Below are 21,296 nucleotides of genomic sequence, written 5' to 3'. Positions count from 1 at the left end.
GACATGTTTTTTTTTTTTGAGACAGAGTCTTGCTCTGTTGCCCAGACTGGAGTGCGGTGGCATGATCTCAGCTCACTGCAACCTCTGTGTCCTGGGGTCAAAGGATTCTTGTGCCTCAGCCTCCCAAGTAGCTGGAATTACAGCCCGGTTAATTTCTTTTTTTTTTTTAGACAGAGTCTTGTTCTGTCGCTCAGGCTGAAGTGCAGTGGCATGATCTTGGCTCACTGCAACCTCCGCCTCCTGGGTTCAAGCGATTCTCCTGCCTTAGCCTCCCAAGTAGCTGGGATTACAGGTGCCTGCCACCAAGCCCGGCTAATTTTTGTATTTTTATTAGAGATGGGGCTTCGCCATGTTGGTCAGGCTGGTCTCGAACTCCTGACCTCAAGCTACCTGCCCACCTTGGCCTCCCAAAGTGCTGAGATTACAGGTGTAAGCCACTGCACCTGGTCAGTTTTTTTGTGTGTTTTTAGTAGAGATGGGGTTTTGCCATGCTGGCCAAGCTAGTCTCTAACTCCTGGCCTCAAGTGATCTGCCCACCTCAGCCTCCCAAAGTGCTAAAATTACAGGCATGGGCCACTGCACCCAGCCAACATGTTTTTTTTTTTCTTTGTTTATTTTGGAGAACCTCTTAAGAACTTTAGGTATCATAGACAGCAGGAACTCATTGAAGTCTGCCTGGGCATACACCACATGCAGATTTTGGTGTTTTCCCAACCTTCTTGGTATGAAGGTAAACAGTTCTATGAACAGGGATTTGGGATGGCCTAATTTTGTTAGAGGCTGTATTGTAGAAAAGCCTGCAATGGTATGTCAACTGCTGGACCATTCTGAGTGCCTATGGACACTGTCTCCAGAATAAGCAAGATCTATTTTTCAATATTGCAGATATTTTCATTTTGCTGAGCCTGTTGTATACTTTTCTCACTGAATAATAGACTTGTAAAATGATAGAAGGAAACAAAATGCAGTTTTATTTTTCTTTTGGTATTTATATCTGTTTTGGTTCTTGTTTTCAGCTGCTTTGTGAAGCCCTTAAATTACTTTAGATGGCTGGAGAGTAGGGGTGGGGGCTTGAGGGTGGAGAAACACAGGAAAAGTGAGCTGGATTTTGAACTCCCCACCCTGGCCTAATCACAGAAGCACTGCTTTTCCCTATTTTACATATCTGCCTCTTACACAAGTTATAATTTAGAAAAATAATGAGGCAAAAAAAATATGAAGAAATGAAACTACTAGTCTACCTTTCAGAGAGTAACAGCCTCCTGTGAAAGGCATATGGTATTTTACCTGCTACAGAAAGAGAAGCCCTAATATGTTGTTCAAATCAAGCAGCAGAGCCACTCAGGGCCCAGGCTTGCCCCACAGGCCTCTTTGAAGACAAACTGCTTTGTGGGAGAAGTGGATGGCATGGCTGGCTCTGAAGAAACTGACTTAAGGACAGAGCTGGCAGTGGGCATTTATAGGAAGAACAGGGTCTTGCCTGCCCCTTGGATGAGAAGTACAGATATCTTCAGGTCAAAGAGAGACAGATACTCAGTTTAGTGCTTGACTCCCTAAATTAGACATAAAGGGAGAGGCAGCAGCCTCAAGAAGGGTGGTATAACCCTTCCCCTGTGGATAAGACTAGCCCTGTTCACTTGTGAAGCTCTGATCACTGTTAGATGCCATTGAACAGATTGTGTCAGCATGCAGACACAGTGATAACATGCCAAAGGCTTATCTTCAACTAAAATTTTTTCATCAATGATTTAATTGAAGACATACTAGTTTTTAAAGTTACATGAAGGCCAGGTGTGTTGGCTTACACCTATAATTTCAGTGTTTTTGGAGGCCAAGACAGGAGGATGGCTTGAGGCCAGGAGTTTGAGACTAGCCTGGGCGATAGCAAGACTCCATCTCTACAAAAAATAAAAATTTAAAAAAAGAAAAAAGAATAAAGTAACGTGGATCTGGACAGAATGCCAAATAGCCACAGCACCTTAGTCTCTAACACTCTCTAGACAGGACTTCAGGATCCATAGTCTAGCCCCCCAGTTCCTGGACTGTCCCCACTGTAATGATTGTCCCCCTCTGTGCCACTTCGACAAGGCCACATGCCGAGGCCACACTTGGAACTTACTCTGCAGAATTTCCCCACCCCTGAAATCTTGAACTCTGAAACTACACTCTGCTCAAAACCCCAGTTTTCACAGTCCTACATTCCCATTAAACTTATTTTTTCATTCCGTCAAGTTCTTCTTTCCATCCTGTCCTCTACCTTCTTAAGGCTTATCCACTGTCTCTTAGTTTCTTCTCCCTGGCCCAGACTTTACCGTCAGTCACTTCAAGCACTTTGAACACCACGCTCACTTCCTTTGCCCTGGTGGTCACTGCCTCTCCTCTGATTATTTTTAGTCCTAGATTGGCCCATCCTTGGTTTCCCCTGCTCATGGCCCAGGCCTGCTGAGCAGGTCTAGAGCAAATCACACAACCTTGCTGATTGATTCAATTACAAAATGATGATTTCCAGTCCTAGCTGAGTGCTTGGTGCTGCCAGGAATCTTTAGCAGTTGGTGTTTGCAGCTTTTCACAGGGTCTGCCGCAAGTCTCTGACCCTTTCCTGAGGCCTCCTTCATTCTCCCTGTCCCTTTCACCCTCAGCAGATAAACTGGCCTACTTCATAGGAAGGAATGACTTGTGGGGCAGCTGCATTTAACTCCTTCAGCTTCCCTCTTCCCACCCCCACACTTCCCTACACTCCTGATCAGAGGACGCAGCATATGTTTGCTTTTAACCTACATACGTCCTCCCATATCTTTTAAATCATCTCTAGATTATTTTATTATACTTAATACAATGCCTACACATACTTCATTCCCATGGATTTGTCTTAGTACTCAGCAAATTCAAGTGTTGCTTTGCTCCTGATCAGAGGACGCAGCCCTCTTCCTCTTCTCTGAAACCTTGATGCATCATCATCTCTCCCATTTCCTTCTCTGCCAAATAACTCTTAGAGCTCACCTTACCTTTTGGGATGCTGTAGAGCCCAGGAGTTAGTGTCATCACTGAATTCAAACCCTTGTTGTGTCACTGAGCAGCCCTGAGACTGTGGGCATATTCCTCTGAACCTTGGTTTCCACATCTGTAAATTGGGAAAAATATTCCCTTGCAGGGTCAATGTGAAGGGAGAATATATGTATAATGGATGTAGCAAAGTGCTTAGCACAATAGCTGGCATGTAGTAAGTGCTCGGTAGATGGCAGTTATCCCATTGGCAAGCTTATACCTAGATTCTCTCAAACGTGGATCTCCCACCCCGCCCCCAGCTCTTGGGCTCTAGACCTGTGGTTTGCCAACTGGCTGTGGAACATCTATACTCTGGTGTTCTACAAATAGCTCAGAGTCTCAAAACCGAGCCATTGACTTTTCCCCAGTACTTGTTCTTCATGTCTTCTCCATCCCGGTTAAAGTATCACCAGGCAGCCAGTCATTCAGGCCTGACTTTTTGGACCCTCTCTTTTTGTCGCTGCCTACATCCTATCAGTCATCTCTGACTTGTTTCTGGAGTTTGTCCTTTGCTCACTGGTGCTGCTTCAGTTTAGGTGCTTATCTTCTCTTGCTTGAATTATTGCCTGGGCTCCTCGTTGGCTTCTTCAGTCTGCATGCTGTTCTTTCTGTTCCAAGATGCCAGTCACACAGTTTCACTCTCCTGTTTCACAACTTCACACTTGCCTGTTGAAGGTCATTATGCTTAGTCTGAGTGCTGGTGGTCGCACTGGTGACCTGTTTCTCCAACATTATCACCTGCCACTGACAGCTCCGCCCACACGCTACCCCCTCAACTGGCTGTTCCTCTAAGATACTGTATGTCTTTTGACGCTTCCCCCTTCCGTCACCTCTGCCCTTGTCCCCTCTGCAATTGGCAGACATCTGTAAAGAACCAGCCAAATGTCTCCTTTCCTGTTGACCTTTTCCTGATTCCCCCAGCTTTCCATCCTGTTGTTCCTTCTCTGCATAAATAGCTTTTTTGTTTTGTTTTGTTTTTTTCACATTTCTCCCTTGTAGCAGCAATCACTTTGTATCCGTTATTTATGTGCCTGTAAGTGCTGACCTTGGCACAATGCCTGGCAGATAGTAGGGACTCAAGAATATGTTGACTTGAATAAATGAATGCATGGAATGACAGGATCTCTTGAGACACAATCTAACAAGGTGAAATTTATTAGCGGCAAATGTGGATCAAGAAAACCAATTTTACAAGCTCAAAGATGAAAAGGATATGGTTTAACAGCAAAATGTGTTAAAAATTATTTAGAGGTTTTGGTTGACAGTTTAGTGTGAGTCAACAATGTGACAAAAAGAAAAAGAAAAAGAAAGAAAAGAATATGAAGTATCTTGAATGAAGAAGCTGAGTATCTGGTTTTATACCTAGAGTATTGTGTTTGGTTCTAGGTATTACAGTTTTAAAGAGACTTAGACTGAATAGCAATATTTCTTATTTTTTTTTATTTTTGTGGGTACAAAGTAGGTATATATATATATATATATGTTTTTTCTTTTTGTTGGGGGGGACAGAGTTTCACTCTTGTCGCCCAGGCTGGAGTGCAATGGCATGATCTTGGCTCACTGCAACCTCTGCCTTGGATTCAAGCAATTCTCCTGCCTCAGCCTCCCGAGTAGCTGGGATTACAGGCGTGTGCCACCATGCCCAGCTAATTTTTGTATTTTTAGTAGAGACAGGGTTTCACTATGTTGGCCAGGCTGGTCTTGAACTCCTGACCTCAGCTTATCCACCCACCTCAGCCTCCCAAAGTACTGGAATCATAGGCATGAGCCACTGTGCCCAGCCAGTAGTTGTATATATTTATGGGGTACATGAGGTACTGTGATATATGCTTATGATGTATAATAATCATGTCAGCGTAAATGGAGTATCCTTTCTTTGTGTTACAAATAACCTAATTATAGTTTTAGTTACTTTAAAATGTACAACATTATTGCTGACTGTAGTCACCCTTTTGTGGAATAGCAGTAATTCTTCAAACCATTTTGCTTTTAAGGTTTTTGAAAATAAATTACCAAAAGAGACAAACCACTAGCTAACATAAATAAAAAAAAAAGGGGAGAAAATACAAATACACAAAATAGGAAATGACAATAGGAAAATAGCCACTGAAACAGAAAAAGTAATTACAATAGACTTTGCAGTCCTCTGTGCAAATGCATTCAAAAACTTTGATGAAATGGATAATTTCGTAGGTAACTACTGATTACCAAAATTGATAGAAAATGGAAGTTTCAACAGACCAATTTCTATAGAAGAATTAGAGAACCCTGTTAAGGAATTACTCCTCAAAAAAGTACAGGCCCAAATTATCTCATGGGTAATTCTACTAAACCTTCAAATATCAGATTGACACAATGTTGTGTAAGTTATTTCAGAGCATTGAAAATGAAGGAAAACCCATAAATATGTACACCTACATATGTGGGGGTAACCAAAAATGGACTACAAAGAGTAACAAATGAACCTAACTGTATTATAAATAAATAATATAACCACAGTGGAAGGAGCAGAAAAGGAAAGAACTAACCCAAGTAACTTTGGAAGCAGTATTTTGGCTTCTGTACTGTACTGTAAGGCTAAAGACAAAAAGTATACCTACAAAAATTAAAAAATAAAAAAAGAAAATGAAGGAGAATTTCCTAAAAGTTTTTATGAAATGTAATATTTATATCTAAACATTATAGAGATGGTACAAAAAAATACAGACTATTATTATTTATGAATATCCATGAGATTTGGGAGTGGCCAGGGGCCCCAAAATGATATAGTTTGGCTATGTTCCCACCCAGATCTCTTCTTGAATTCCCACGTGTTGTGGGACCCAATGGGAGGTAATTGAATCATGGGGGCAGATCTTTCCTGTGCTGTTCTCATGATAGTGAATAAGCCTCACAAGATGTGATGGCTTATGAGGCGGAGTTTCCCTGCACAAACTCTGTCTCTCTTTTTGCCTGCTGCCATCCATGTAAGATGTGACTTGCTCCTCCTTGCCTTTTGCCATGATTGTGAGGCTTCCTTAGCCATGTGGAACTGTAAGTCCATTAAAACTTTTTTTTTTAGATGGAGTCTCACTCTGGTCACCCAGGCTGGAGTACAGTAGCACGATCTTGGCTCACTGCAATTTCTACCTCCTGGGTTCGAGCGATTCTCCTGCCTCAGACTCCTGAGAAGATGGGATTACAAGTGCACACCACCCCGCCTGGCTGATGTTTGTACTTTTAGTACAGATGGGGTTTCACCATGATGGGCAGGCTTGTCTTGAACTCCTGACCTCAAGTGATCTGCCCGCCTCAGCCTCCTAAAGTGCTGGGATTATAGGCGTGAGCCACCATGCCCATCTTAAAATCTCTTTTCTTTCCCAGTCTTGGGTGTGTCTTTATCAGCGGCGTGAACACAGACTAATACAATGTTCTTGAATAGGATGACTCAACATCATAAATATGTCAATTCTTTCTAAATTAATGTATAAGTTTAATACAATCCCAGTAAAAATTCCAAGAAGCTTTTTTAGGAAGTTAGACAAATTGACACTAAAGTTCATAGTGAAATAAACATACAGGAACAGTCAGGAAAACACTAAGGCAATGGTTTACAAGCAGTGATTCACCTGTAATCACAGACTTTGGGAGGCCAAGGTGGGAGGATGGTGAGGCCAGAAGTTCTAGCCTGAGCAACAAAGTGAGACCCTGTCTCTACAAAAAAATCCAAAACTTGGCCAGGCGCAGTGGTTCGCGCCTGTAATCCCAGCACTTTGGGAGACCAAGTCAGGCAGATCATAAGGTCAGGAGTTCGAGACCAGCCTGACCAACATAGTGAAACCACATTTCTACTAAAACTACAAAAATTAGCCGGGTGTGGTGGTGCGTGCCTGTAATCCAGCTACTTGGGAGGCTGAGGCAGGAGAATCGCTTGAACCCAGGAGGCGGTGGTTGCAGTGAGCTGAGCTGAGATTGCACCACTACACTCCAGCCTGGGTGACAGTGTGAAACTGTCTCAAAAAAAAAAAAAAAAAAACCTAAAAATAGCCAGGTGTGGTGGCGTGTGCCTATGGTCTTAGCTATTTGGGAGGATGGGGCTAGAGGATGGATTGAACTTGAGAGGTCGAGGCTGCAGTGAGCTGTGATCGTGCCACTGAACTCTAGCCTGGGCAGCAGAGCAAGACCCTGTCTCCAAAAACCAAACAAAGAAAAAACAAATGGGGCAGATTTCTATAAACCACTTTGGAGTGATTTTCAGAATTAAATCAAGTGAATCAAATGAAGTGAAGTTAGAAAGGAAAGTACAAATTAGTCTCAATACTATAATGTTTTTCTTGAAAAAAGGGAAATAACACACATGTATCTGTTATTTTCCATATAAACTGGAAACTAATGAGCTTGGTTACATGGGATAGGGTGTGGAGAGGTACATGGGAATGAAGTGGAAAGAATTATGTGGGAGTGACACTTTTTATGTTTTTGAATAGCTCTTTCAGGACCATATTAATGTTTCATCTATCCAAAAAATAAATAATTAAAATCAACCAGGCTGGGCGCAGTGGCTCACTCCTGTAATCCCAGCACTTTGGGAGGCCGAGGTGGGCGGATCACCTGAGGTCAGGAATTTGAGACCAGCCTGGCCAACATGGTGAAACCCCATCTCTACTAAAAATATAAAAAATGAGCCAGGCATGGTGGCATGTGCCTGTAATCTCAGCTACTCAGGAGGCTGAGGCAGGAGAATTGCTTGAACCCGGGAGTTGGAGGTTGTAGTGAGCCTAGATGGCGCCATTGCACTCCAACTGGGGACAGAGTGATACTCCATCTCAGTCAATCAATCAATAAAATCAACCAGAATGTGGGGGTAACCAAAAATGGACTACAAAGAGTAACAAATGAACCTAACTGTATTATAAATAAATAATATAACCACAGTGGAAGGAGCAGAAAAGGAAAGAACTAACCCAAGTAACTTTGGAAGCAGTATTTTGGCTGTGTACTGTAAGGCTAAAGACAAAAAGTATTGTACAGTAGCTATCCCTATCCATGGGTTCTGTATCCATGGTTTCACCATCTGTGGATTCAACAAACTGCAGATCAAAAATATTTGACAAAAGAATTGCGTCTCTACTGAGTAGGTACAGACTTTTTTCTTGTCATTATTCCCTAAACCAGAGGTCCCCAACCTTTCTGGCATCAGGAACCGGTTTCATGGAAGACAGTCTTTCCATGGACCAGGTGGGGGATGGTTTTGAGGTGATTCAAACACATTACATGTATTGTGCACTTTATTTTTATTATTATTACATTGTAATATATAATGAAATAATTATACAACTTACCATAATGTAGAATCAGTGGGAGCCCTGAGCTTGTTTTCCTGCAACCAGATGGTCCTATCTCGGCATAATGGGTGACAGTGACAGATCATCAGTCATTAGATTCTCATAAGGAGGGTGCACCAGAGAGCCCTCACATGCACAGTTCACAATAGGGTTCCCACTCCTATGAGAATCTAATCCCACCGCTGATCTGACGGGAGGCGGAGCTCAGGTGGTAATGTGAGCAATGGAGCCGCTGTAAATACAGATGAAGCTTCACTCTGTGGCCCGGTTCCTAACAGGCCATGGACCAGATACCTGTCCTAAACTATTACAGCTTAGCAACTATTTACATAACATTACACTGTATTAGCTATTACAAGTAGTCTAGAGATGATTTAAAATATACAGAAGGATGTGCTTAGGTTATATGCAAATACTATGCCATTTTATATCAGAGAGTTGAGCATCTATGGATTTTGGTAACTAAAGAAGTTCCTGGAACCAGTCCTCTATGGATACTGAGGGACAACCTTATACAAATACTCTATTGTAGTTAGTACATTTATTTTTCACCAGGTATGAGTTAGGAATTCTGAAATGATTTTATGTGTATTCAGGGACTGAGCAAATAAATATATATTATGGCTAGTGAGAGTCAGTTTTCTCAGGATAGAGGAGTTACACAAATAAGGAAAAGTGAAAGGAAAGGATGAACTCTGTGGTGTTGGGTTGGAGGAGATATCAATATAATTTATGGTATAAATTATGTATGTAAATATATATACACACACACAACACACCCCCATATATATATACATTCCATACATTCATATATATCTATCAAGATAAGTATATATAGGTATGTATGTATGCATATATAAATTTCCTACTTTATCTACTGAGAGGACCTAGAATATTACCTCAATAGCAATGAGCACACCTGTCACCCAAATCTTGCTTCCTAAAAACTATTCTCCAATAAAAGGAACCAGAGTTCTTTTAAGAAATAGCTCAGCCTGGGTAACATGGCAAAACACCATCTCTACAAAAAATACAAAAATTATCCAGGCATGGTGGTGTGCACCTGTAGTTTCAGCTACTTGGGAGGCTGAGTTGGGAGGATTGCTTGGGCCCAGGAGGTTGAGGCTGAGGCTGTAGTGAGCTGTGATTGTGCCACTGCACTCCAGCCTGGGCAACAGAGCGAGACCCTGTCAAAAAAGAAAGAAGGAAAGGAGGGAGGGAGGGGGGAAGAGAAAGAGGAATAGCTGATCCAGAGCTGGAGCAGGGAGAGTACTAGATGAGGAGTCTGGAAAATCTTACAATGTAAGAAAGTAAGTACTCAAAAGCTGAACAGGCCATATGATTCAGCAGTCCCATTTCTGGGTATATATTGAAAATAATTGAAATCAAGATCTTGGCCAGGTGCGGTGGCTCATGCCTGTAGTCTCAGCACTTTGGGAAGCCAAGGCAGGCAGATCACTTAAGGTCAGGAGTTCGAGGTCAGCCTGGCCAACACGGTAAACTCCCGTCTCTACTAAAAATACAAAAATTAGTCAGGCGTGGTGGTACATGCCTGTAATCCCAGCTACTTGGGAGGCTGAGGCAGGAGAATTGCTCTACCCAGAGGTAGAGGTTGCAGTGAGCCAAGATCACACAACTGCATTCCAGCCTGGGTGACAGAGTGAGACTCTAGCTCAAAAAAAGACCAAAAAAAAAAAAAAAAAAAAAAAAGATCTTGAAGAGATATTTATATACTTGTGTAGCTGCATTATTCACAATATCCAGGAGGTGGAAGCAACTCAAGTGTCCATCAACTAATGGCTGGATAAAGAAAATGTGGCATATATATACATACACACAGTGAACTATTCAGCCTTGAAAAGGAAGGAAATCTTGTCACATGCTACAGCATGAATGAATCTTGAGGACATTATGCTAACTGAAATAAGCCAATCACTATAAGGCAAATACTGTATGATTCCACTTACATGAAGTATCTAAAGTAGTCAAATCATAAAGACCAAAAGTAGAATGGTAGTTGCCAAGGGCTGAATGGAGGGGGAAATTCAGAGTTGCTTAATTGGTACACTTTCAATTTTGCAGTATGAAAAAGGTCTATAGATTTGTTTCACAACAATGTGAATATACTTAACACTACTGAATTTACACTTAGAACTGGTTAATATAGCAAATTTTTTGTTTCTTTAATCACAATTTAAAAACACGACCTGGGCATATGATAATAATACAGGAACCAATATGAATGAAGGTATCCTAATGGCCAAATCTGGAACAATTTGAGCAGCAAAGTAAATAATAATAATAATTTTTTGTTTTTAGGTGGAGTTTCGCTCTTGTTGCCCAGGCTGGAGTGCAATGGCACAGTCGTGGCTCACTACAACTGCCACCTCCCAGGTTCAAGCGATTCTCCTGCCTCAGCCTCCCAAGTAGTTGGGACTACAGGTGCCTAGCACCATACCCAGCAAATTTTTGTATTTTTAGTAGAGATGGGGTTTCACCATGTTGGCCAGGCTGATCTTGAACTCCTGACCTCAAGTGATCCTCCCGCCTTGGCCTCCCAAAGTGCTGGGATTACAGGCTTGAGCCACCATGCCTGGCCTAAAATAAATAATTACAATAATGGATTAATAGCAGAAATAAAAAATAAAGTAAATATCCATGATATACTGATATAAATAAATAAATGGAGGAAAGGGCCAGGCATGGGAGTTCATGCCTGTAATCCCAGCACTTTGGGAGGCTGAGGTGGGACAATCACTTGAGCCCAGAAGTTTAAGAGCAACCTGAGCAACATAGTGAGACTCTGTCTCTACAAAAAAATAAAATAATTAGCTGAGCATGGTGGTGCATGCCTGTAGTCCCAGCTACTAAGGAGGCTAAGGCAAGAGGATGGCTTGAGCCCAGGAAGTCAAAGCACAGTGAGCTGTGTTTGTACCACTGCACTCCAGCCTGGGCAACAGAGTGAGACCCTGTCTCAAAAAATAAATAAATATGTAAATAAATAAATGGGGGAGGAGAGAGCTCTTCCTCACAGTTGGAATTACAATCAATAAATGTAGGAAGAATGACAGAATTAGAAAATCATCATTTGGGAACCACCGTAATAATAATTTTAGCAGGAAAAAAATCAATAAATGTTAAATTTGAAATGGATGGGAAAAGCGATGATGAGAAAGGATATTTTCATAGTCTCAAAGCATCTTTCCACAAATACTTATTAATTACAAACGGAAAAAGAGCAACTTTACAGTAGAGAAATGTGGCAGATACTACCTTAACCAAGTGACCAAAGTTAACTTCAATAGCAAGATATATTGGCATCTTGTGCCTTTTGGTATGGTTCACTGAGAAGAGCACAATGTGACTTCTGTGGTTTTCTTGCCAAAACTCCATAACCTGAATTTGATTATGAGAAAACTTCAGATAAACCCAAATTGTGGGACATTGTACAACATAACTGGCCAGCACTCTTCAAAATTGTCAAGGTCTTGAAAGACAAATAAAGACTGAGCAACTGTTCCAGATTGGAGGAGATGGAAGAGACATGGCAGCCCAGTGCACTGTGAGATCTTGGAAGGGATCCTGGACCAGATAAAGGACACTAGTGGGACAGTTGGTGAAATTTGAACCAAGTCTAGATTAGGTAATGGTGTTTTGTCAGTGTTAGTGATGGCAGCGGCAGTCCATCTGGAACAGCTGTTGCCATGATGCTGGCTGCAGTGGGGCAGTTGTGGCCGGGGCAGCATGCTCCACAGAGCTTGCAGGAGCCAAGGACAGGCAGAAGCCTGCCCCCTCTGAGTTAGCAGGGTGGGAGCTTCGTGTTCTCTGGGTGCAGCTGCAGCTACCCAGCTGCAGACCTGGGCATCCCTGTGGTCTTGGGGGCCAGAAGCAGGCAGGAGCCCCACCCTCCTGGGTGCAGCTACAGTCACCGAAGCCCTGGCTGTGGACCCAGGCATCCCTGTTTTCTTGTGGGCCAGAAGCAGGTAGGAGTCCCAGCCTCCTGGGCACAGCTGCAGCCACCCAAGCCATGACTGTGGACCAGGCAAGCCTGTGCTCTTGGGGACAGGGAGCAGGCAGGAGGAGCCCCAACCCCTCAGGTGCAGCTGTAGCTGCAGGCGCCCAAGCCACGGCTGTGGACCCAGGCATTGCTGCACTCTCAGGGGCCAGGCTTGGAAGTGCTTGCTCCCGCTGCCTGGCCTTTCCCCACTCCCTGCACCTGCTCCGATCTTGGAGCAAAGTTGAGGCCAAGCCCAGCCACTGCCACAACCTGGCTGGGTATGCACAGGGTTGGGGCAGCACTGACATGCCAGCCCCCTGCTACCTCGGCTCCCTCTGGACTTTGGGTGCCGAAAAGCACAGGAGGGAGGCTGAGAGGGTGCTGAGAGCAGCTCAGTGCTGGCCTGCACGTGCCTCTTGGCACAGTACCATGAACAGTGGCAGGAGGCAGACAGGCTCCTGTGTGGAAAGGGACGGGTTCCCAGTGAAACCCCACCTCAAACCAGGGAGACCTGAAGCCTGGGGGCCAGGCTGCCAGCCCCACAGACCGGAGTGGGAATTTATGGTGCTTTTTCCAGGCCTACCCATGGTCACCCATGAACCAATCAGTACGCACTTCCTCCCCTTTGAAGCCCATCAAACCCCAGACTCAACCTGACGGGAAATGATGGAACATCCTGCCTGCGGAGAGAAGCTGCCCACTCCAGGGTCTTCTCCCTGCTGAGAGGTGAGCAGGTGATGGGAAAACCAGCTGAGGAGAAGAGCTACCCACTCCAGGGTCTTCTCTCTGCTGAGAGCCGAACAATCATCGGGACACCCTGGCTGCGGAGATGAGCTACCCACTGCAGGTCTCCTCTGAGCTATTCTATCGCTCCATAAAGCTCCTCTTCACCTTACCCTCCACTTGTCCGCATACCTCATGCCTTCTGGACATGGGGGAGGAACTTGGGACCTGCCAAATGGTGGGGCTGAAAGAGCTGTAACACTAACAGGTCTGAAACATGTCCCTTGCTCACCATGTTGCAGGTGACAAGAAGGAGAGAACAGAGAAGGAGAGAAGAGCTGCAGAGAGAAGAAGCTCCCAGACCTAGGAGCTCCCCAAGCCAGGGCTGTGACACCGTCTTTTGGGCTCTGTGGTTCCTGGAGTCTCCAAGCTCCCAGGCGCCACCACGTTTCCTGGTGCCAGCTGTGGAAGCTACTTGCAGTATGCCTGGTCCAGCTGCAGCCTTGCAGGGAGCCAGCAGCCATGCCAGTGCCTGGAGCTGCCCGCCCCACCACAGTCAGTGTGTCTGGCTGTGTGCAGTGGCTGGACCCCATGTTCACTTGCTCACACACCCCTTGCCACTCCACTTGCCCTTGGCAGGCATGGGATCCAAACCTACCGGGTAGTGCGAGCCTGCTAGGGTGAGTGGGCCCAGTGGGCCCAAGCAAAACTCAGGCAAAGGTGCCACTGGCTATAGAGGTTTCCAGCTGGCAAAGTGACATCCAAGGATCCTATAACATTAGCTTCCTGTTTTGATCATTGTACTGTGCTTATGTAAGATATAAAAATTTGGGCTACCCGAGTAATGGTGAACTCTACCATTCTTGCTACCTTTTTGCTAAGTCTAAGATTGTTTCAGAATGAAAAATAATACTTAGGGATTTTGAAGGACCTCTTAGTACAGGTCAGCAGTGTGATCTATTGGCCAAAGAAAGAAGGAACGAGAAGAAACAGAAATACAGTATTTTGTTTTGTTTTTGAGATGGAGTCTCACTCTGTCACCCTGGCTGGAGTGCAGTGGCGCGATCTCGATTCACTGCAACCTCCATCTCCCAGGTTCAAGTGATTCTCCTGCCTCAGCCTCCCAAGTAGCTGGGATTACAAGTGCACACCACCACACCCGGCTAATTTTTGTATTTTTAGTAGAGACAGGGTTTCACCATTTTGGCCAGGCTGGTCTTGAACTCCTGATCTTATGTGATCCACCCACCTTGGCCTCCCAAAGTACTGGGATTACAGGCATGAACCACTGTGCCCAGCAAAATACATGATTTTGGATGAAGAAGCTATATGTCTTCATTACATCTAGGGAGTATTTTATTAGGTTCTAGGTGTCATGGTTTCAGAGAGATTTAGAAAAGCAGTAAAACTTTTGGTCGGTCACGGTGACTCACGCCTGTAATCCTAACACTTTGGGAGGCCGAGGCTGGTGGATCACGAAGTCAGGAGTTTGAGACCAGCCTGGCCAATATGGTGAAATCCCGTCTCTACTAAAAATACAAAAATTAACTGGGCATGGTGGTTGGCGCCTATAATCCCAGCTTCTCACGAGGCTGAGGCAGGAGAATCCCCTGAACCTGGGAGGTGGAGGTTGCAGTGAGCCGAGATCGCGCCATTGCCCTCCAGCCTGGGAGACAAGAGTGAAACTCTGTCTCAAAAAAAAAAAAAAAAAAGAAAGAAAAAGAAAAAAGTGGTAATACTTTATTTTATGTAAGGAATAGTTAACCTTAGCTCACATCTCTGCATGTTACTAGGAGCACTTGAGAAATACTGACACACCTTCGTCCCACTGTCAGGAATTCTGACTGGTCTATGGTCGGCCTAGACGTTAGTATTTTTTTTAAAAAAACTTTCCAGGTGATTCTGATTGTTAATCAAGGGGGCTGGGAACCCCTTGGTTAAGGGAACTGGAATGTTTAGCTGGGAAAAGACTCAAGTCGGCTTTACACGAATCATATGGGAAAGCTTGGGAAGATGAAGCTTTCTGAGGTCCTACCTTCTGGAGACAACCGGTAGATTTAGGATGATGTCTGCTTATGAAAAACTTCCCTTGTGACCTTGATGTGCAGCCAGGTATGGCAACAGCGGGCTAGATCAGTGCTTCTCGTATTTTCATGTGCATATGAATCACCAGGAAAGCTTGTTGAGATAATAGGCTCTGATTCAGTAGGCTGGGGAGGAGCCCAGGAGTCTGCATTTCTAACAGGCTCCCAGGTGTTGCCGATGCTTCTGATCTGGGAAGCACACTTTAGTAGACACTCACTTGGTATAGTTTATTACACAAGGGATTTGAACATTGGATGTGGTGGAGGGAGTGGTTTAGACTCAGGTACAGCCTGAGAGTTCTAGGGAAGTCATTTAAGCCTCAGCGGTGCATTTGTTTAGGCAGCAGTGTGGTAGAGTGGAAAGAGCGTGGCCTTGGGAGTCTTATCTGGATCCCATATTCATGATTTACTGTTTGAGTAACCATGAACAAGTTATTTCACCATTCTGTGTCTCTGTTTTCAATGAGAAAAATAAATACAAAAACATCTCCCTGCCAGATTAGCATTAGAGAAAACGTGTTCAAAGAACCCAGCATAGCTCTTGATACAAAGTAGGTGTTCAGAAAAGTGGTGACTATTATTGTTTAGGCTGTGGAATCCTCTTTTGTTGGAAGACCAGACTGTGAGTAATGTGCATGAAAAGTACTTAACAGTACTAATCAGTTTTGCGTCAGAGACGACTGCTATGGCCAAGAAAAAGCTTAGGTTACTTAAGTAGAAATTATCTTGACCTCAAGAAAAATACTTGTTCTTGTTTGTCCCCCACGCAATTAACTTTTGCAGTCATCTTAGTTACTGGCCTGATAAAATGTGACAAATGATTAACTGAGTCAAACAAATATTTGTGGAGCACCTGCTACTCTGAGTCAAGTAATTCTGAACTATTGTGACTCTCCACATAAAGCATATTTCAGACCTCAGCTCCTTTGAGTTCACTGTCCTTTTTGCTTCTTTTCTTCCTTCAGGTGACCCTCTGAAGCTTGGGGTTCAGGTTGGGCTGATACTTTATTAGCACCCTATGTACCCTGTCATAGCTTTGTTTCTACCAACCTGCAAGCTGGGGCTTGTTGTCACCTCATAACTGGGTACAGTACCTGAAATTATTGTTGAACCGATTGTGTGACACAGGATGCCTTCAAGGAGATTGGAGTCTGAGGTATCTGAGAGGTCAGGGGAGGCTTTCTGAAAAAAGTGATGCTTGAGCTGAGACTTAAGAAGAGGCAGGTTGGCCGGGTGCGGTGGCTCACATCTGTAATCCCAGCACTTTGGGAGGCCGAGGTGGGTGGATCATCTGAGGTTAGGAGTTCAAGACCAGCTTGACCAATATGGTGAAACCCCATCTCTATTAAAAATACAAAAATTAGCCGGGCGTGGTGGCAGGTGCCTGTAGTCCCAGCTACTCAGGAGGCTGAGACAAGAGAATTGCTTGAACCTGGAAGGCAGAGGTTGCAGTGAGCCGAGATCACGCCACTGCACTCCAGCCTGAGCGACAGAGCAAAACTCCGTCTCAAAAAAAAAAAAAAAAAAAAAGAGGCAGGAGTTAGAAGGAGGTGGAGCGGCTGGAAAGCATGGTGCATTTGGGGAACTGTACATAATTCAGATGAGCTGAAGCTTGGTGGGTATTTGGGGAATTGGGGTGAAGCTGGAGAACAGGTGAAGGCTAACACGTGACGAGCTTGAATGGCAATTGGATTTTATCTTTGAGGATAACTGGAGACCAGTAACAGATTTTAACCAAGAATGTGTGGGTGTGGAGGGTGGGTTGAGAATGATAATAGATACAGGGAAATCGGTTAGGAGTTTTATATAAAAGCCAGGTAATCAAATCCCACCTGTCACCTTAGTGTCTTTTCTGGACTTCACTGCTTTCCCTCAGACCAGAGTGGTTCACTCTGAGGTGCCCTTTGCCTGGTCTGCTTCAGGCAGTGCTCTGACTGCACAATGGGAGCAGACCTTGGAGCATCACAGATCTCATCTGGTCCCTGGTGATGGGTGTCTGGCCCATGTGAGGCAGAAGGTGAAGCCATTTCTGTTCTGTGGAGTAAGTTGGGTAGCAAGAGGCCCTTGGTAAATGCAGGGACAACATTACTGGGTTTTAATACCATGTCTGCTATGTCCTAGCTATGGGAACATTAGAGAAGTTACATAACCTCTCTGAACCTCATCCATAAAATGGAGATAATGCTAACTCTAGTGTAGTTGTTTTTCTGAGAATTGAATTAGATGACGATGACAAAAATAATGACCATTTAGTAAGTGTCAGTTTTATGTCAGGCCCTGGCCCATGTACATTCGCTAATTAAAACATGGGTCAAACACCAAAAATTGTGTTTAGTTCACGATAGGTACTCAATAAATATTAGATTCCTCCTCCCACCTCCTCCTGATCATTGCACTTCCTACAGTTTGTCAGCGGCTGATAGATTGTTGTCTTAGTACTGTCTTCCAAAGGATGTTATTTATTCTCACAAATTGACACAGAGAGAAAATAATGAAGATTTAATTTATGTTCAGGAAGCAGCCAGTGAGTAATTTCCAACATTATTTCATTAAGGAAGTACTTGGGACTTAGGAATCAACTGTATTTTAACCAAATTATAATTTGATACAATTAGCCCTTGAACTTAAATTTTAGGCTCAGGGTCCTGGGCTGCAAAGAAACCAGTCAGAACTGCTACTTGGACTGTGACATTGTTTGTGTGATATTTTGATATTAGTGCCCATCTTTTGACCAAATAATCAGCATAAACATCTGAATACAAGTTCTGTTTCATGGACAAAATGTAATATGTAAGGTTGTCCAAGGGTTGGAATGAGTTGTGTGTCGCTACTTAGATGCCTGACCAGTTTCTGATAATACTGGGCCCTAGCTTTGTCTAAAAGTAAATGAAAATACCTTCTTAGTCTTCAGGAACATTGCTCACTATAGCCTTTCTTTTTCCTTCTTTGTGTAGGTTTTCGGTAACCAGATCCTCTTTGACAATATAAAGCATGGATTAAAACTAACTCTGTAGCAATCCTAGGATTATTGGCTCAGGAGAATAAATCTTGGGTTGACTATGAGATAATTTCACTTAAGTCTCATTTTGAAGAAAGCAGCTATGGGAGAGGCAGTTCAGAGCATGGTTTATTGTTTATTCCTGGTTGCCCAAGAGCAATTCGCATGAGTATCACAGTCCGTTATGCATATGGCACAAGTGATTGTTTCTGAGAAGTGTGGTGGGTTGTTGACAGTTGTGAATATACCTGAAAACTGGCTGTGGTTCTGGGCCAAGCCCTCATCCCTGGTCAACAGAGCAAAACTTGAGGAAGGCAGGAGTCATAGTCATTGAAAGACTCATCTGCTTATGTGTGTCTACAGTGCCACCCAAGTCTGACGTTAGCTTATCCCTGGAGATTAGTATAAAACTAGAGAATTTGTGAACATGCTCTGTGTCTGATCATGATATAATCTTTCTTCTTTCTTTCCTCAAAAATTTATCTTGCTTCTGGATGTAGGTTGTTTATCATACCCCCGTCACAAATGCTTCCTCAGAGGGTATGAGGTAAGGGCTGAGATTAATATGCCACCTTTCCCTTACTTCTGTCTTTTATTTTCCAGCAACAGCTGCAGGCCTATGTGGCCTGGGTGAATTCACAACTGAAGAAGAGGCCAGCAGTGAAGCCTGTGCAGGACCTGCGACAGGATCTCCGGGATGGGGTGATCCTGGCATATCTCATCGAGATTGTTGGTCAGTTGGCCCTGGACTCTGATACTAGAATACATAGACCAGAACCTGGCCTTCTTTATCCTCCATATGCCCTTTAGAACAGGTTGTTTTTTCTTTAGAATATATGTCAGTGGAGGTAGAGAAGACTTAAAATACTTGCCCAAGGTTAATTCATTTATTTATTAGTCAATAAACATTGTGTCCCAGGCACTGAATTATGTTTTGGGAATATGAGGATGAGAATAGTCTATGCTCTCAAGAGTCTACCAAACTAGTTGGAAAGGCTGGAAAATGAAGTCAATTCCATTAATGTACTTAGTACTCCAGAGTGGGGTAAGCACAGATGGGAGCACATAGGAGGGACACCCAGTCTTAGGGGTTCAGGGATTGGCTTGCCAGAATTGATGTCTCAACTGAGGCCTACCAGAAGAATTGGTATCTAAACCAAGGCCAGAGAAGGAACTAGTAGCCAGACAAAAGGAGGGATGTTACTGGCAAAAGGACCCTTTTACCATAATGCTTTATAAAAGGTTTTTTTCATCTTGAACCCTGGGGTTGTTGCCATCATTCTTACTAGATGGTACCATAACCTTATTTCCATAGCATTTTTCCATATTTCTATTATTATTTCTCTCATTGAATAGTAATTATGTGGTAATCATTTGATTACCTATCCTGTGTGATCTGAGCGCTTTAAGAGCAGGCGTAGTATAATATTTTTCTATTTATACAAGCTCTAGCCAAACGCACATAATAGGTTCTCAACCATTTATTGTTACATTAGTTAGCTGACTTTGCTTTGAGTTATTGAGGCATATAGGACCTGCAAGTGGTACGGAAGAAGCCAGGTTTGCAACAAGCAGCCCATCCATGAATACCTCATTGGGACAGTTTATGAATTCATCAGAGTATTCATATGTAATGATGATAATAATGGCAACGGTAATAGCAAATGCTAGGATTGAACACTTTCTATCTTGTTTAATTTCATTTAATCATCACGTCTTTGGGAAACATAATATTATCCCCACTTTCAGGAAACAAGCTTAAAAGAGAAGATTTATAAAAATAAATAGTACTTAGTATGAGTCAAACAAAATAGCTAAGCATGCTATTTTGATTTTTATGATAGGTGTATAATATGACTACTACTATTTTATTCATTCTATGAGGCTTAGAGAGGCTAAGCAACTTTACAAAGTCACATAACTGTAAGTGCCAAAGTAGAGGTGCAAACCTAGATCTACTTTAATTCCAAAGCCTGTTTTAAACATTTAATGTTCCATTTATTTGAATAGATTATATATGGACTAGTAGGAAATCCAGATGTACGAAAGGATGTAAGATCAAACCTCCTTTTTCCACTTATGTCCCCCCACCAGCTACCCATTTTTCCTTCTAGAGGCAACTAGTGTTAGTAGTTTCTTGCATTTCTTCCCAGAGAAACTTCCCATTCTATGTCTGTATAAGTAATATGAATATGTATTCTTCTTTTTCCAAAACCTAGGTTCTTTTTTCCCCATCCCCTACCCCGCAAAACCCAGGGTTTTTTTTTTTTTTTTTTTTTCTTTTTTTTTTGAGACGGAGTCTCGCACTGTCGCCAGGCTGGAGTGCAGTGGCGCAATCTCGGCTCACTGAAACCTCCACCTCCTGGGTTCAAGCAATTCTCCTGCTTCAGCCTCCCAAGTAACTGGGACTACAGGCACATGTCGCCACGCCAGGCTAATTTTTGAATTTTTTGGTAGAGATGGGGTTTCACCATGTTGGCCAGGATGGTCTCGATCTCTTGACCTTGTGATCTGCCTGCCTCAGCCTCCCACAGTACTGGGATTACAGGCGTGAGCCACCGTGCCCAGCCAAAACCCAGGTTCTTAAACACAACTTTCTACTGTGTCTTTGCTAGATAGAAAAACTCCTCACAAGATTTTGCCTTTACTCACTGAATCCCCTTCCTTATTTCCTATGCTTTCTTTAACCTGTCCTTATCAGGCTTTTGATCCCATTCCACTGAAACCGCCTTCCTCAAGGTCATATCAAATTCAGTGGCCAATCCTCCACCTTATCAAATCCAGTGACTAGGCCTCAGACATCATTTTGTTTAACATAGCAATACTTGACATAGTTGATAACACTCTTCTCTTCAAAGACTTTCTTTACTTGGCTTCCAGAATCCTGTTAACTTATGGTTTTCTTCCTTTCTCATGGGCTTCTTTCATTTGTTTTTCTGGCTTTTCATTTCCTTCCTGACCTCTAATGCTGGAATGCTGCAGGTTCAGCCCTCTTATATACTCTCTACTCCTAAGTGATTTCTTCCCAAATTTGTATCTTTAGCCTTGAATTTTTCCTTGAGTTCTAGACATGAATATCCAATATCTCTACTTGGATGTGTAACATGCAACTCAAATTTCACACA

The 21,296-nt window shown here is 43.3% G+C and overlaps 1 protein-coding gene across 6 annotated transcripts in view; it reads left to right on the top strand.

Moving 5' to 3' along the window:
* The window catches only part of DIXDC1 (DIX domain containing 1), a 98,238-nt gene that overhangs the window by 18,934 nt on the left and 58,008 nt on the right, over window positions 1-21,296 (top strand). For 5 of the 6 annotated variants that reach the window (XM_009187258.3, XM_003910692.5, XM_031652970.1 and 2 more), the window contains one exon: window positions 18,775-18,904. In XM_009187258.3, the coding sequence (XP_009185522.1) occupies window positions 18,775-18,904 (130 nt within the window). Of the gene's footprint in view, window positions 1-17,104; window positions 17,215-18,774; window positions 18,905-21,296 lie in introns of those variants that run through there. The other variant, XM_009187261.4, reaches the window with a different exon arrangement.

The sequence above is a fragment of the Papio anubis genome, chromosome 12, assembly GCF_008728515.1.
Source record: "Papio anubis isolate 15944 chromosome 12, Panubis1.0, whole genome shotgun sequence".
NCBI classification, from domain to species: domain Eukaryota; kingdom Metazoa; phylum Chordata; class Mammalia; order Primates; family Cercopithecidae; genus Papio; species Papio anubis.
Note: the sequence above shows the minus strand (reverse complement) of the source record. Positions and strands in the feature narration are given on the sequence as shown.